This window comes from Cicer arietinum, chromosome 6 (genome assembly GCF_000331145.2).
Source record: "Cicer arietinum cultivar CDC Frontier isolate Library 1 chromosome 6, Cicar.CDCFrontier_v2.0, whole genome shotgun sequence".
Taxonomy (NCBI): Eukaryota; Viridiplantae; Streptophyta; class Magnoliopsida; order Fabales; family Fabaceae; genus Cicer; species Cicer arietinum.
The window spans coordinates 2,393,366-2,407,953 of NC_021165.2; the positions used below are offsets into that span (position 1 = coordinate 2,393,366).

The 14,588-nt window shown below is 28.8% G+C and overlaps 2 protein-coding genes across 2 annotated transcripts; both read left to right on the plus strand.

Annotated features, from left to right (window-relative positions):
- The first annotated feature begins 1,232 nt into the window (after nt 1-1,232).
- On the plus strand, nt 1,233-4,141 carry LOC101490947 (probable glutathione peroxidase 3, mitochondrial-like). Its single transcript, NM_001278948.1, has 7 exons — nt 1,233-1,322; nt 1,890-1,966; nt 2,692-2,753; nt 2,863-2,981; nt 3,108-3,275; nt 3,418-3,491; nt 3,951-4,141. The coding sequence occupies exons 1-6, from the start codon at nt 1,278-1,280 to the stop codon at nt 3,448-3,450; spliced, it is 504 nt and encodes a 167-aa protein (NP_001265877.1). The 5' UTR covers nt 1,233-1,277; the 3' UTR covers nt 3,451-3,491; nt 3,951-4,141.
- A 6,484-nt stretch (nt 4,142-10,625) lies between these two features.
- On the plus strand, nt 10,626-13,853 carry LOC101491262 (adagio protein 3). Its single transcript, XM_004503287.4, has 2 exons — nt 10,626-11,023; nt 11,840-13,853. The coding sequence occupies exons 1-2, from the start codon at nt 10,734-10,736 to the stop codon at nt 13,446-13,448; spliced, it is 1,899 nt and encodes a 632-aa protein (XP_004503344.1). The 5' UTR covers nt 10,626-10,733; the 3' UTR covers nt 13,449-13,853.
- The last annotated feature ends 735 nt before the right edge of the window (nt 13,854-14,588 follow it).

Here is a 14,588-nt window from a genome sequence, read left to right on the forward strand (position 1 = left end):
TGTTATCGGAGATAGAAATATAAGTTTATTTGAGTTATGCATTGGATGAATACATACATTTTTTTTTGAAATTGATATTGAATTTTATGGATTTTATTTGAATATTTTGATAAATTTTATAAGTTTATGTAAAGAAAATGATAATATTATTGATATTTTAAGATATAAATGATCAAATTGTTACTTAAAATTAAATAAATGATCAAATCAGAAGGAACAAAAAAATGACTGAAGTATTACTTGAAATTAAGTTAAAGACTATATATTGAAGCAATTATGCCTCCAAAAATTATTTATATTAATTGTGTATATAAATTAAATCCACTTGGATTAAATATTTTAGAAGGAGGAAATATTTAATAGCCAACTAATGGTATAAGTTAAAAAAAGTATTGATATTAATTTAATATAATAAATTTAACAATAATAACACTTTTGATCATTTTAAATCTAACGAAATATCTGATAAGTCCACTCGAATAATTATTTTGATCAATAATAACACTTTTGATCATTTTAAATCTAACGAAATATCTGATAAGTCCACTTGAATAATTATTTTGATCAATAATATTGTAATAGTTGACTAGTACGATCTTTAAAATATACCAAATTAATTTCTCAAATTAAAAATTAAATTAGTTCTCTATCAATCAATTTTGGCAAATTTTAATTCATGAATATCCATCAATGTAAATTTTAAACAAATGATTAGAAACATGACAAAAACAAAGATGCCCTTTACAAATACAAAATATATAGGAAAAAAATGATAGTGTCCAAATTCAAGTTAAGAAAAGCCTTAAACTTTAACAAGCATTCATCACGTTTGATTGTCTATAAGGGAATGAATTAAGCTTGAATCAGCAAATGTAAACTAATAAAGCATTTTTAGTTTTGGTAACTAAAAAAGAAAGTATTTTTAATTTAATTAATAGAAATTAATTTATTTCTATAAAAAACTGAAACTAATTTGTTATTCTATAAATGTGGAAGAATAACCATCCAAAGTACTTGGTAAAAAAAATAGATCATTTAACTAAAAATCATTATCGAAAAAGAACTAAAATAAATGCGACGATATTTCCCTTGTGAACGCAAATAATAACATTAAATAAAAAGTTAAAAAATATAATATAAGAATCGTAAAGCGTCGCTTTTTTGATAAAATATAAGAATCGTTTTTGATGGACACGCAATTGACTTTGTGGAACTTTGTATCTCTCGTTGTTCTTCTTCTCGCGTTATACTTTTTCTTCTTTCGCAGATCTTCTCAAATGGCCGAACAAGCTTCAAAATCCATTTACGATTTCACTGTCAAGGTTCCATTTCTCCCCTTAATTTCTCTTTTTATGTGCTTTTCAATCTAATTACTTGAAAAAAATTGTGTTTGATTATGCCCAATTGTTTCTGCACTCGATTTTTTTTATGGGTGAATGGAAAAATATAAAATTGATTGATTTTTTAAATGATAGTAATTTATGGTGGCAGTCCTAAATAGCTTTTATTTATTTTTAATCTAATTACTTGAAAACAAATTGTAACTTGATCATGCATGCCCAATTGTTGTTGCGCTTAAGTTTTTTGATGTGTGAATGAAAATAATAATCCATGAAAAAAATATCAAATTGATTTTATTTTTAAAAATTGCAAATTATCGTGGTAGTTCTGTATCTAACAGTTTCTGATTTTATATCTCTTGCATGTCAATTTTCAAGGAGATCAATAAACCATGTTGATCTGTTTTTTCATTTCAATTGATGTCTTTGATATATATATATATATTTATGGTTTTTGTGAATGCACTCTCAACTCCAGTGATCCTTGATTACTTGACTGATTTTACTTTTGTGGTTTATTTTTGTTTCTGATATGAACTATAATTGCAGGATATCCGTGGAAATGATGTGAGTCTGAGTGAGTACAGTGGGAAGGTTCTACTGATTGTCAATGTTGCTTCACAATGGTAACTTAATTTGATTTTGATTCATACTGATGAATTATTTTTGGGTTATTTCTTATTGGTGTATATACCAATTTCCCTGATTTAAAGATTTTTGTTTATTTATTTTTTTATACGATTTGGTGTGTTGTGTTCATTTCAATCTTTTTTGTCTGTTAATCATTGTGATTGGTATCACTCTTCCTTTGCGCGAAACCAAAGGTAGAGTTGAAAAGTATAGTTGGCACTCAGAGATTATGTTGTTTGATTCGCAGCGAAAAGAGTTTATCTATTTTCATGTTTGATGTTTGAGAAATGTCATGGAAATTATTCTGTAGAAGAATGATACTGGAATTTCTCAATCACGAAACAAGAATACTTGTATGGTTTATGGATTTCTGAGGATTTTATTCATTAATCTTTCTCCACTTGCTGGTTCATCTTTTATTTAGTTCAGATTTCAAATTAAAGAACAAGATCTTAATTCAGAAATTTATCTGTGTTTTAGTATGATAAACTTGATGTGAGGTTTGATGATGCTAAACAAGCTTTCAGTTTCTTATTAAATTGCATGAAATTCATTGATTTAAAATTTTTGGTTTTTTTTATTAATCCAAATTCTGTGTATCCGACTCCACTAACTGAGATAAAACTTGGTTGTCATTTGTATTGAAATGAGATGATTATAGGAAATTGTTACTCCCGTTTTATTCTGTCTATAACTATAATATTGTAATTCATTGTTGCAGTGGTTTGACTCAAACAAATTACAAAGAGTTGAATGTGATATACGATAAGTACAAGAATCAAGGTCTGTCACTTCAGCCTTTGGGACAAAAAGCAAAGAAATATATGTAAAACTATACTTTATGAGTGTGAATTCTGTAATACTGAGACATGTGATTGTTAATTGTCTATAGGGTTTGAAATCTTGGCATTTCCATGCAACCAGTTTCGTGGACAGGAACCCGGATCCAGTGAAGAAATTCAGAATGTTGTTTGCACAAGGTTCAAAGCTGAATTTCCAATCTTTGATAAGGTGATTACCGTGATTTCCGTAGCCAAATTTTTCATGCAATTTTTTTTGCTGAATTCTGGAAGGATACAGTGCAATATATATGCCAGTTTATATGGAAATCATACTAAAATAATCAAATTATTATAGGTTGAAGTCAATGGAAAGAATGCGGAACCACTTTACAAGTTTTTGAAGGGTCAGCAAGGTGGAATATTTGGAGATGGTATCAAGTGGAACTTCACAAAATTCTTAGTAAACAAACAAGGGAAGGTTGTGGACAGATATGCTCCTACCACTGCTCCTCTGAAAATCGAGGTTTGAGGCATTTAGTACTTAATATTTTAAGCAAGGTTTATACAATAGTCCAAACAGAAACCCCAACATTTATTTATAATTGAACACTTTCACCATCTGTGCTGCGATTACATGTTAATAAATTACAACTTTCTTCTTGCAGAAGGACATCGAGAAGCTTATAAAGTCTTCTTGATTACTAAACTCTGATTCTATAAAACATTGTATGTTGCAGAGGTTAGTTTTTCAGTAATTTTTTTTTACCTTTTCATTTTCTTCTTGATGATCAATACTTGTGGTAGTTCAAACTAATTTTGTTGATTCTCGATCTTGCATATGCAAATTAACATATTCAATTGTTCAAATGTCTATAGTTCTAATATTTCACTTATTGTCAATGAAATATGCAATATGATAAAATAAATCTTTACGTGACATGATGTTTAAAGTAGTTTGTATTTTGAGCCAATACGCTGCAAATAATGTGTCAAATTTTAGTTTCTTAACCAGCTATTCTATTTCTACCTCAAAATATCATTTTGATAGCCATGGCGGCTCTTAATCCACCATTTATTTGGAAATTATTTCTCACTTTATGCATTTTTAACTTCTTCCTTTGAAAGATTGAAAGGAAAAATTTCATTTATTAGCATTAAAAAACATCAGCTGATGCTACGCCCTTCTGTTTTTTTACAGGATATGGAGAATCTGTCCAATACTTTCATAGGACAAGGAGCTTATCCCAGTTAATTTATGGACCTGAAAAATTCTTAATATGTTGTGTATTTGGGTTATGCAGTAAGCACAATCTGGTGTTCTCACTCTTTTTAGCAAAATAATAAAACAATGTATTGGCTGCAAGTTATTTTTATTCCATATGATTCATACTTCAAGGTTTGATCTAGCGGGATACCGGGATTACCTCTGTTTTTTTTGACAAATTACTTGAATAATACTATATAAACATGCAAAATTAAACAATGTCTCAAACTCATAAACATTTATAAATAGTATTAAAAAATCCCTAGTCATAATCAAAACATACATTTAAATAGCGAATATCATCATCTTCTTATTCAACATAGAGTAATAAAATAACAAAATATTAAAACTAAAATATTATAGGAAGGAAGTAACAAAAGAAAAAAAAAACTAAAGAAAAAAAAAATGAGAAAGAAAGAAGGAAGGAAGGAAGGAAATAACAGAGGTTGGTGGTGTTTGAAGCTGGAGGCGGCGGGACTAAAACTGAAGTTGGAAGACATAGGGTAATAGTGAAATCTGAAGGAAGAAATACTAAAAACATACCATAAAGTTTTAAAATTGAAGGGTGATATTGGTTTTTCCTACACAAAATATTTCAAGTTTTATAGGTTTTAGGAAAAGCGACCCTAAATGCATTTAGATCGCGTGAGACTTTCATTCTTACTGCGCCGTTGCGGCTAGGCCCTTTGCTGCCATGCTTCAGTGCGATCGGGTCGGGCACCGCCGCGATTGACTACCTAGGGTTTAATTATATCTACATATTATTAAATGGGCTATTTTATAAGTAGAAGTTCAGGGTCTTCTATATCTGTATAGCTGAGACAACAACATGATTGATGTTGATTCAACAAAAACACAAGAAAACATATATAAGTTATATTTTGAGACACTAATATTAATTTTCTTTATTGAATTGACACTGATTGAGACACTGTCTTAGTCGTAAGGACGAGTACTACCATGAGTTTTTATTTCATATGAGATTCTTTTTCACCCTAAAAGCAAAATAGTATTCTAACGTTTTCGTATGTTCTACCTATATTATAAAGTATATAACTTCGATATATATATATATATATATATATATATATAAACAAAATAGTCATGTTGGAGTTGCCTTCACACCACTAGGTGATGTACAAAAAGGATGCAATAGTGTACTAAATTAAGGCGTTGACACTGACACTCAATTAAGTCATTTTTCTACCTTTGATGGTAAGTGACTCATCGGTGGCATTTCATCTATTCATTGAAAGAGTATCATTGTCACCTACTTCAATGTCATTGTTTAAACACAATGTTGAGCTCTAGGTTGAACCAGATTTACGCGTCCATATTTGATTAGGAAATTCTCAAGTATTGTACATGATCAAAATATACAGGTAAATAAATGCACTTTGGTTGGGGATTTGAGAGTGAAGGAATTATTATTTTTATGAGAGATAAAAAAAGTGAGAGATGAGGGAAGAAGAAAATGTTTTTAGAAATCTTGGTTTGGGATTTGGCTAGAGATGCACATTTAGACCAATCGTGCTTGCTGAAGAATGTTATAATGCACCCAAAATTTAGTGTTCTTTGATTCCTAAATTTTATGCCTTGCACCAACAATGTTGTACAATGTATCTTTATCTAAAAAATGTGAATAAAAAATCATAAGGTTTGGACTTTAAAATTTTAGGCCCAACAAATTTGGACATTTTAGTTTGGAAAGTTAGATTTTGTACCCTTCAATTGGTCTTATACCCATCTATAATGTTAAAATTTTAAATTTATTCCTTTAATTTTCATTAAATAAATGATAAGAAAATTACTCAAAATCTCACCCTTCACTAAAATTTTAGGAGTAATTGTTTTTTCCCAAATATCAGGTACAAACTTTATAACTACCCAGAAATTTTAAGGCACAAAATTTTCGGCAGTATATATTATTTATCGAAAATTTTGTTGGCAAAATTTTCGGTACATTGTTTATACTACCGAACATTTGGTTCCTTTAAATATTCAATAATTAATTTTACTCTACCAGAAATTTTAAACTTTGAAATTTCTGGTACATATTATTATTATTGTTATTTTTGGATTTTATTTTGAATTTTTTTAAACTTATTTCTTTTAAAATAGAGATGAAAAAAAACACTATTATGTATAGATTTCATTGAAAAATTTACAACTGATCAAATTTTTGAGTCAATAAAAACTGTCATATCATTGACAAAAGAGGTTGGCCGACAAAATGGAGTAACTATTATCATTATTCAACATAGAGACCGAAAAGAGAGGAAGGAAATCAAAATTAATTATTGGTTGTGATAGAGGTGGAACATATAAATCAAATAAAAGTAACTCGACTTCAACTAAAAGATATAGTTATTCGTTTAAATTTAGATACAACTCTCCTATTAGATTGTGTAGAAAGTCGAACTCGAGAGTGTTCAATGATCTTTTTCACTTTTTTGGTCCTCAGTGAAAATAAATTAAATATAAAATAAATAAAAAATAAATAAAAACAAAAATTGTAGAAATGAAATATTCTATAGTTATTTTTTCAATACCGAAAATTTGATATTTAAAATTTTTGGGAATTTTAACTAACAATTTAAAATTTAGGTGGATAAATTTTAACTTCCACATTGCAGACCACAAGTGCGGTTCTTTGCGTGGATGGGCATAATTGATCGAATAGCTAACATTTGGTAATGGTCTGCAATGTGGAAGTTTGTGGGGGTCGAGCTCATTATTTGTCGCTTTCTTAACAAATTTGGTACTACTTGTATGATTGATTTTGTTTTCTTTAAGTTTGTATTATGTGTCTAATTCATTTTTACAAAATAGATTTGTATGGTAAATTTTTATTTTATTTTGTAATTATACAAAGTTCTATTTTTTTATTAATATAAAACTTGAGTTTTTTTTAATATATATATATATATATATATATATATATATATATATTACTTCTCTTTTCTTTAAAAGAAGTTAAAGGCAAATATTATTTTTTAAAATATTTTAATTAAAAATAACTTTATTAATTATTATTTATAAAATTGAATTATAAGGTGGTTTAAGGAATTAAAGTGATAAAGAAGTAATAAGTTCAATTTATTTTTTTAATAAAACTAACAATTAATTGATAATATTGACTTTTTAAAATTTTTTATTTATAAAAATTAGATTTAGAAATCTTCTTAAAAAGTAGTTGAGGCAATTATGCAAATACAACTCAATTGCTGGTTGCAAACAAGGATGAATTCAGGAGTCAATCGAATAGGGACTAAATTTTGTTGTTAATAAATTACTATTATGAAATTTAAAACATATTAAATTCTATTGCAATATTAACATATATTTATTAAAAAATAATATAACGATAATTTGTATTTTGAGTGGAAGCTGAAGTCTAAAAACCTCTAGATTCGTCACTGACTGTAAGAATATTAATACATAGAGGTTTGAGTTCAGTTATTTATTGAAATTTCCTCATAATTTATTAAATGATAAAATAATAAAAGACTAAGTCTTTATACAAGCAAATAAAACTTATTGGTATATGAACTTATTAGTTATCAACTTAACTAAAACAAACCAACCAAAGCTCATGAATTAAAGCTAACTAATAACAATAATATCAAACAACAAAAATATCCTATGAATTGTAAAAATTAAGTAATTTCACCAACCTCTGGCAAGCTCAAACTTTAGATGTCGACAATTTTGAGCTTTAAAATAATAGTACGAAAAGAAGAGTAAGACAACACCTTTGTGCATTTTAAATTTTCTCATAAACTAAATGACAATCGCGTTCAATGTGTTTGACGCGCTCATTAAAAATAGATTTTAAAAAATTTGTACTGCCTAAAACTATTATATATTTTTGTGTGATCTTCTTATCTTTATATTTATTTTATTTTTACTCACTGATTGCATATTACCTAAAATTAATCTGTTTTATTTATTTCTCACATATGCAAGAAGTTTTGGACTTTCTGTTACAACCATTATTGATTTTGAGTTGATTAAAAAATTAAGTAATGGAGTCAAGATTTTTAAAAAAGGGATCACACTTTATTTATTTATTTATTTTTTTTTTTTTGTGATTCACATTATTATTTCAATTATCTATTCTTAGTCACATTTATCAAATATTCATGGCATAGTTAATTTATTGATTTTTATTTTGAGGATGATTACTACGATAGATAGATTAAAAAATTGATCATTACTTTGAAATAAAGTTAAAAATTGATCGTGTCACAAATAATAATAATAATAATAATAATAATAATAATAATAATAATAATAATAATAATAATAATAATAAATGAAAGAGATAATAGAGATTTTATCAATTTTTTTTTGTTAATTATTGATGCATTCTAATTATCATAAATATAAAGTAAGAAAATAATAAATTGAAATTGATACATATCACATTAAATAGACAATACTGTTCATAAAAAAATTGAATTAAAAACTAGCCAAATAATTAAACTAAAATGGTTCATAAACTTCAATTAAGGACGAATTTTTATACTATTAAATAATTAAATAATTTAATTATTAAAATATTTGATTTTTATTAAAATTATATTTAAAATCATATTTACTAATAGTTGCGATGTGTTAATAATGTAATTTTTTTTACTGACAATATATATGATAATTAAACTCTTTTTTTTTTTTTTTTAATGTTGTTCTAGTTGTCTTTTACATTTAGTTGTGAATTTTAGTTGTTTATTTCGTTTGAGAGTTTAGTCTTTCCATTCACACAAAAACAGAAAATTATTTGTCAAAAAGATATATAAGATAAGTATTATTAAAAAACTAATGAATAATAGTTTAATAAAATGTTTTAAATTAATATTAAAATAAAAAATATTAAAATTTATACATATAGTTAAACTCATTTTGATTTGGTTTCAAATTTTTTTTCAAAATGTTATTTAATTTGAACTATTTTCTCAAAATGAAGTGAAAAATTTAATTATAAATAAAAATAACTAACTTTATATTTATCAAAAAACTTGGTTTAGTGCAATCAATTTTTTCTAATCTTATTAATTTCTGAAAGTACATTCGATGATATATATATTGTTGAAGGGTATTGAAAATATAAAATTTGATTAACTGAATGATGTTATAGAATTAATATTAAATATAGTGAATTAATTAAAATTTGCTTTATATTTTAAAATGAATGATATTGTATAAATAATATTAAATATAGTGACGGTAATTAAAAAATATTTGTTATCATTGATAATATTGAATGTTGATTTTTTTTTGAAAAATATATATTGAAAGTTAATAAATAATAAACAATAAAATTTTAAAAAATATACATAATGAACATTGAATGATAATATTAAAACATATTAATTTTAAATATATCATAAAAATTCCAAATTTAGTATAATATTAAAATCTATTGTTTCATGTCAGGCCACCTATACTAGCAAATATATATGTATGATCCTTTAATAAATTAGCAAAATTGCATAAATATTATATTCTATTATTCGTTGTATCTATTTTTCTTTTCTATAGTTTCATTTCATCAATTCATGAATTACATACTACATACCAAAAGAAAGAAACTTGATGGTTGTAAGAATCATGTCGGTAGCGTCACATAAATATCTAATGTGTAGTTGACACATGATAGAAAAAAAAATATAATTATATAGTTAGAGATTTGAAGAAAGAAACTATAAACTATAATTATATAGAGTTCAAGCTCCCACAAGAATTTCCATAGCTTTATATTTATCACTATTATACAAATATATAGACTATTTTTTAACCGCATCAAATGAAATTTCTAAATCAATCACTATATATAGATACACAGCTTTTAATGTATTAATAACAACCAATGCTCCAACACATTAAATATTTTCACAATATTTGATACATATGAACTTTACTTCCGCAACGATTTATCTTATATCCGTAAATGTCGTGCTAACAAATATATTAAAAGCATTAGTTAAAAAAAATAAAAATTTACATTAAAAATATAATTTTTAAAATTTTAAAATGTTAAATATACGATTTTCAACAGTATACTTATTCTTTATCATTTTCCTAATCTTTAATATGGCTAGGTGAATGGTTTGATACTTTGATGGGACGATACATACATTATTACAAATGATATGATATGAGATTTGATATTTTGTCATGAAATGAAACGTGTCGTCCATCTAATGAAGACATTTGTCTCACACCCTCTTAAATCGAATGGAACTAAGAAAACCACGATACCTTCTTTCTAATTTATATTTTTATGTATCTAACTAAAATAAAATAAAATAAAATAAAGGTGCATTTCATTTCCCGCGAAGTCACACAAAAATATCTTCTTCACTTTCCTATGACGTGGCGATAATTCACTCTCAGATATTTTCTATACAAAATATCTCTGCCAATTACCATGTGCTGTTACCCATGTTGACTCTATTCCTTTACCAAAAGACCCCTCATTTTTCACTCAAAATACAAAAATGCCACTCCTCTATTCATTGCATATATCCTTTGTAACTTATCATTCTAATAAGGGTATTTACGTCATAAAAACTCAAACATTCTTGTTATAGTATTGTTTTGTCAGAAAACAAACCAAAACCGAACAAGTTTGTTTTTGCAGACATTAGAGAGAGAGAGAGAGAGAGAGAGAGAGAGAGATAATTTATTGTTATTATTATTGAAATAGAAGAAATGGCTATGGCAAGAGATAAAAAAGAAGATGAAGAAGAGGTTGAAAATCAAAATCACAAGAAGAGGTTGAAATGCATGAGCAATAAGATGATGAATGAACAAGAAAAGAAAGTAATAGATGAAGAAGAAAGTGAGCTTCCATTGAAACCAGGACTTTTCTTCTACCCAACAACACCAACATCTTTTGTTGTAGCAGATGCACTTGAATCTGATTTTCCCATAATTTATGTCAACAAGGTTTTTGAAATCTCCACTGGTTATCGTGCTCATGAAGCTCTTGGTCGCAATTGGTGAGATTTCTTGCTTCAAAGTATAATCTTATTGGGGTTTATCTGTTTTCTTTTATTTTGTTGATTAAAGGTTGGGATTTTATATAAAGTTTGTCAATTGACATCATTTAATTTTGACCCCAAATAACCCTTTTTATGAAATAATGAAAATGATTCCATTTTCTTCAGATCTATACTAAGTTGAGACTGTATAGTGTCAATTTTTTGTTTCATTTAAACCACATTTTTCATGGAATCCATTTTTCAAAATTTTGATTCCCTTAGATTCCTTCTTATTGGATAATAGATGTTCATTTATTAAACTTTCATGTTTCTCAATTTTTATGATTTCACAAACTTATGTTTTTTTTTTTCCTTTTAGAACCCTTAATTTTTAATTTTGATTGTATGGTTACTTGGTGGACATTGCGATGTGCTTAGTACTTTCCATAAAATTCAAGGTTTATAATTTGTTTGTACTTGTGAATTAACTACTTAAAAAGATTTTGATAGGAAGATATTGATCAAAGATTCGTGTGACTCATAGTATTAATATGATAGGGAATCTAGCAACCTAGAGTCCTTTTTGGTTTTATTTGATACTATTCAATTCTCCTTAGTGCATGTTTGGAATCATGGTGAGTTTGACACTATTTTGTTGAAGCAATAAAGTGCAACTTTTGCCGTCAATCCAAACATGCACTTAGGCAACCTAGAGTCACTTCTACCAATTTCTAATTCATTCCTTTATTACTAGATATTTCTTTTAGATATACTGATTTGGGTCAACTTTGAAAAAAATATCCCCCTAATTGCTTTCAAATTTCTCATTTACAGTCGGTTCTTACAGTATAGGGATCCTCGAGCTCAAAGGAGGCACCCTTTGGTGGATCCTGTTGTTGTGTCTGAGATTAGAAGATGTCTTGAGGAAGGTATTGAGTTTCAAGGTGAACTTCTGAATTTCAGGAAGGATGGTACTCCTTTAGTGAACAGACTGAGGCTTGCACCAATACACGATGATGATGGAATTGTGACACATGTGATAGGTATTCAAATCTTTTCCGAGGCAAATGTAGATTTGAACCACGTCTCCTATCCAGTTTTCAGAGAGACTTGCATTCAAGGTTTTGATAAAAATGCTAAACGATGTACCAAGAGTGGAAAATCGTTGTACAGTCAGCAGCACAATGAGACGTGTGGCATTCTTCAGCTTTCTGATGAAGTCTTGGCGCACAACATTTTGTCACGATTGACACCGAGGGATGTTGCATCCATCGGTTCTGTTTGCAGGAGGATCCGTCAATTAACAAAGAATGAGCATGTTAGGAAGATGGTTTGTCAAAACGCGTGGGGCAAAGAAGTGACAGGTACATTGGAACTGATGACCAAGAAGTTAGGATGGGGTCGTCTGACTCGGGAACTCACTACTCTTGAAGCTGTTTGCTGGAAAAAAGTGACGGTCGGAGGTGGAGTGGAGCCTTCACGCTGCAACTTCAGTGCCTGTGCTGCAGGAAATAGGCTTGTATTATTTGGAGGTGAAGGAGTGGACATGCAGCCTATGGATGATACTTTTGTTCTAAATCTCGATGCTAAATATCCAGAATGGGAGAGGGTTAGTGTGAAATCATCTCCGCCCGGAAGGTGGGGCCACACGCTCTCGTGCTTAAACAATTCTTGGCTGGTGGTTTTCGGTGGATGTGGTAGGGAAGGATTGCTAAATGATGTGTTTGTGCTTGATTTGGATGCTCAACAGCCAACATGGAAAGAAGTCTTCGGTGGAGCACCGCCTCTTCCTCGATCTTGGCACAGTTCTTGCACAATTGAAGGCTCCAAATTGGTTGTCTCAGGTGGTTGCACAGATGCCGGAGTACTTCTTAGTGACACGTATTTACTCGACCTCACAATCGATAACCCGACATGGAGAGAAATTCGATCTTCATGGACGCCTCCTTCTAGGTTAGGGCACTCACTCTCAGTCTATGAGAGGACAAAGATTCTCATGTTTGGTGGACTTGCTAAGAGTGGACACTTAAGGTTAAGATCAGGTGAGGCGTATACAATTGATCTAGAAGCCGAAAAACCACAATGGAGGCAACTAGAATGTAGTGAGTTCACTGGATTAGCAAGTCAAAATGCTGTTGTACCTCCTCCTAGATTGGATCATGTCGCTGTCAGCATGCCTTGTGGGAGGATTATTATATTTGGAGGTTCCATTGCAGGTCTTCACTCGCCGTCTCAGCTATTTCTGTTCGACCCTTCCGAAGAGAAACCGTCATGGAGGATCCTCAATGTTCCGGGGCAACCGCCTAAATTTGCTTGGGGTCATAGCACTTGTGTGGTTGGAGGGACTAGGGTTTTGGTGTTGGGTGGACATACTGGGGAGGAGTGGGTTCTCAATGAGGTGCACGAGTTATGCTTGGCGACCCGACAAGACTCGGACATGTGATCATGATGACATTGATGAGTGATCACCTGTAAAAACCAACCGAACTGAATTCTCTGTAGCCAATCTATCCAAATCTCGATCGTTGGATTGAGCTGCAACTCAGATTCAACGATCGAGATTTGATTGAATTGGTTGCTAAGGATCTGGTTAGAAACCAAACCCTATCTCTTCTCTCAAGACAAGTTTTTGGTTACAGAAGAAAGCTTTTCTTTGGTTTTCCTTCAGCATTTAGCAGTAATTGGTTGTGTATAAACTATTTTATAACTGTTATATGGCATTTGTATCATCAGAGTTTTTGTTTGATTTATGACCCTAGGAAACCTCAGTATATCAGAGTTTTTGTCTGCTGTATTGTATCATCCCTCCTTTTTCAATTAATTCTTATAGTAATTCTTTTATTATTAATTTTTTTAGAAGCAATATTCTAACTTAAACACACTCTTGAATCAAATGTATTAACAAAGAAAAACAAAGGAATTAAGACTAGAATACTTACATTAATTGAAGTGTTTAAAAGTAGTAATAAGTTGATTGTTTAGTTAAATGAGTATTATTGGAAACTGATAAGTTGACACAATTTAAGATAAATATTTATTAAATATGAAACTGATAATAAGACGGATAAAGTGTCACTACTACTTATCAGGTAAAGGAAGTCTAGAAATTTTGCCGTGCTATTAAAGCTAAAACTATGGCTGACCATTTATCAATGGAGGATGTCAAATACTACAAGTAACGCTAATTTCTTGCTTTTATTAGTTTCAATCTGTCGTGCTTGTAGATTAGATATCCGGTACAGTCATATTCGTCTTTGCAAGTTAAAGATTTTGTACGATAGTATTTTAGATTAAAATTGCAATTACATGATCGAATATACCTTTTGTTAATAATTTTATAAACTGAATTGATCGACTAAACACATTTTAGAACTAAAATGATTATCTAAAGACATTTATTCAAGAACTAACTGACAAAAGATATAATATTAAGATATATTTTTGTAATTTTAATGTATTTTAAGAACTATTGTGATAACGTCTCACAAATTAAGGTATCCAAATAGTTATTAACCTATTAAATCTTCTTTATTTATTCATTTTTTTTCTTCATAAATATTTTCAACCAGAGTAATCTTATTCG

Bases quoted from the DNA above. Each gene is read 5' to 3' on its own strand.
- LOC101491262 (XM_004503287.4), top strand. From the start codon at position 10,734: ATGGCTATGGCAAGAGATAAAAAAGAAGATGAAGAAGAGGTTGAAAAT. The intron at 11,024-11,839 runs GTGAGATTTCTT...TCTCATTTACAG, and splicing joins GAAGCTCTTGGTCGCAATTG to TCGGTTCTTACAGTATAGGG.
- LOC101490947 (NM_001278948.1), top strand. From the start codon at position 1,278: ATGGCCGAACAAGCTTCAAAATCCATTTACGATTTCACTGTCAAG. The intron at 1,323-1,889 runs GTTCCATTTCTC...CTATAATTGCAG, and splicing joins TTTACGATTTCACTGTCAAG to GATATCCGTGGAAATGATGT. The intron at 2,754-2,862 runs GTCTGTCACTTC...AATTGTCTATAG, and splicing joins CGATAAGTACAAGAATCAAG to GGTTTGAAATCTTGGCATTT.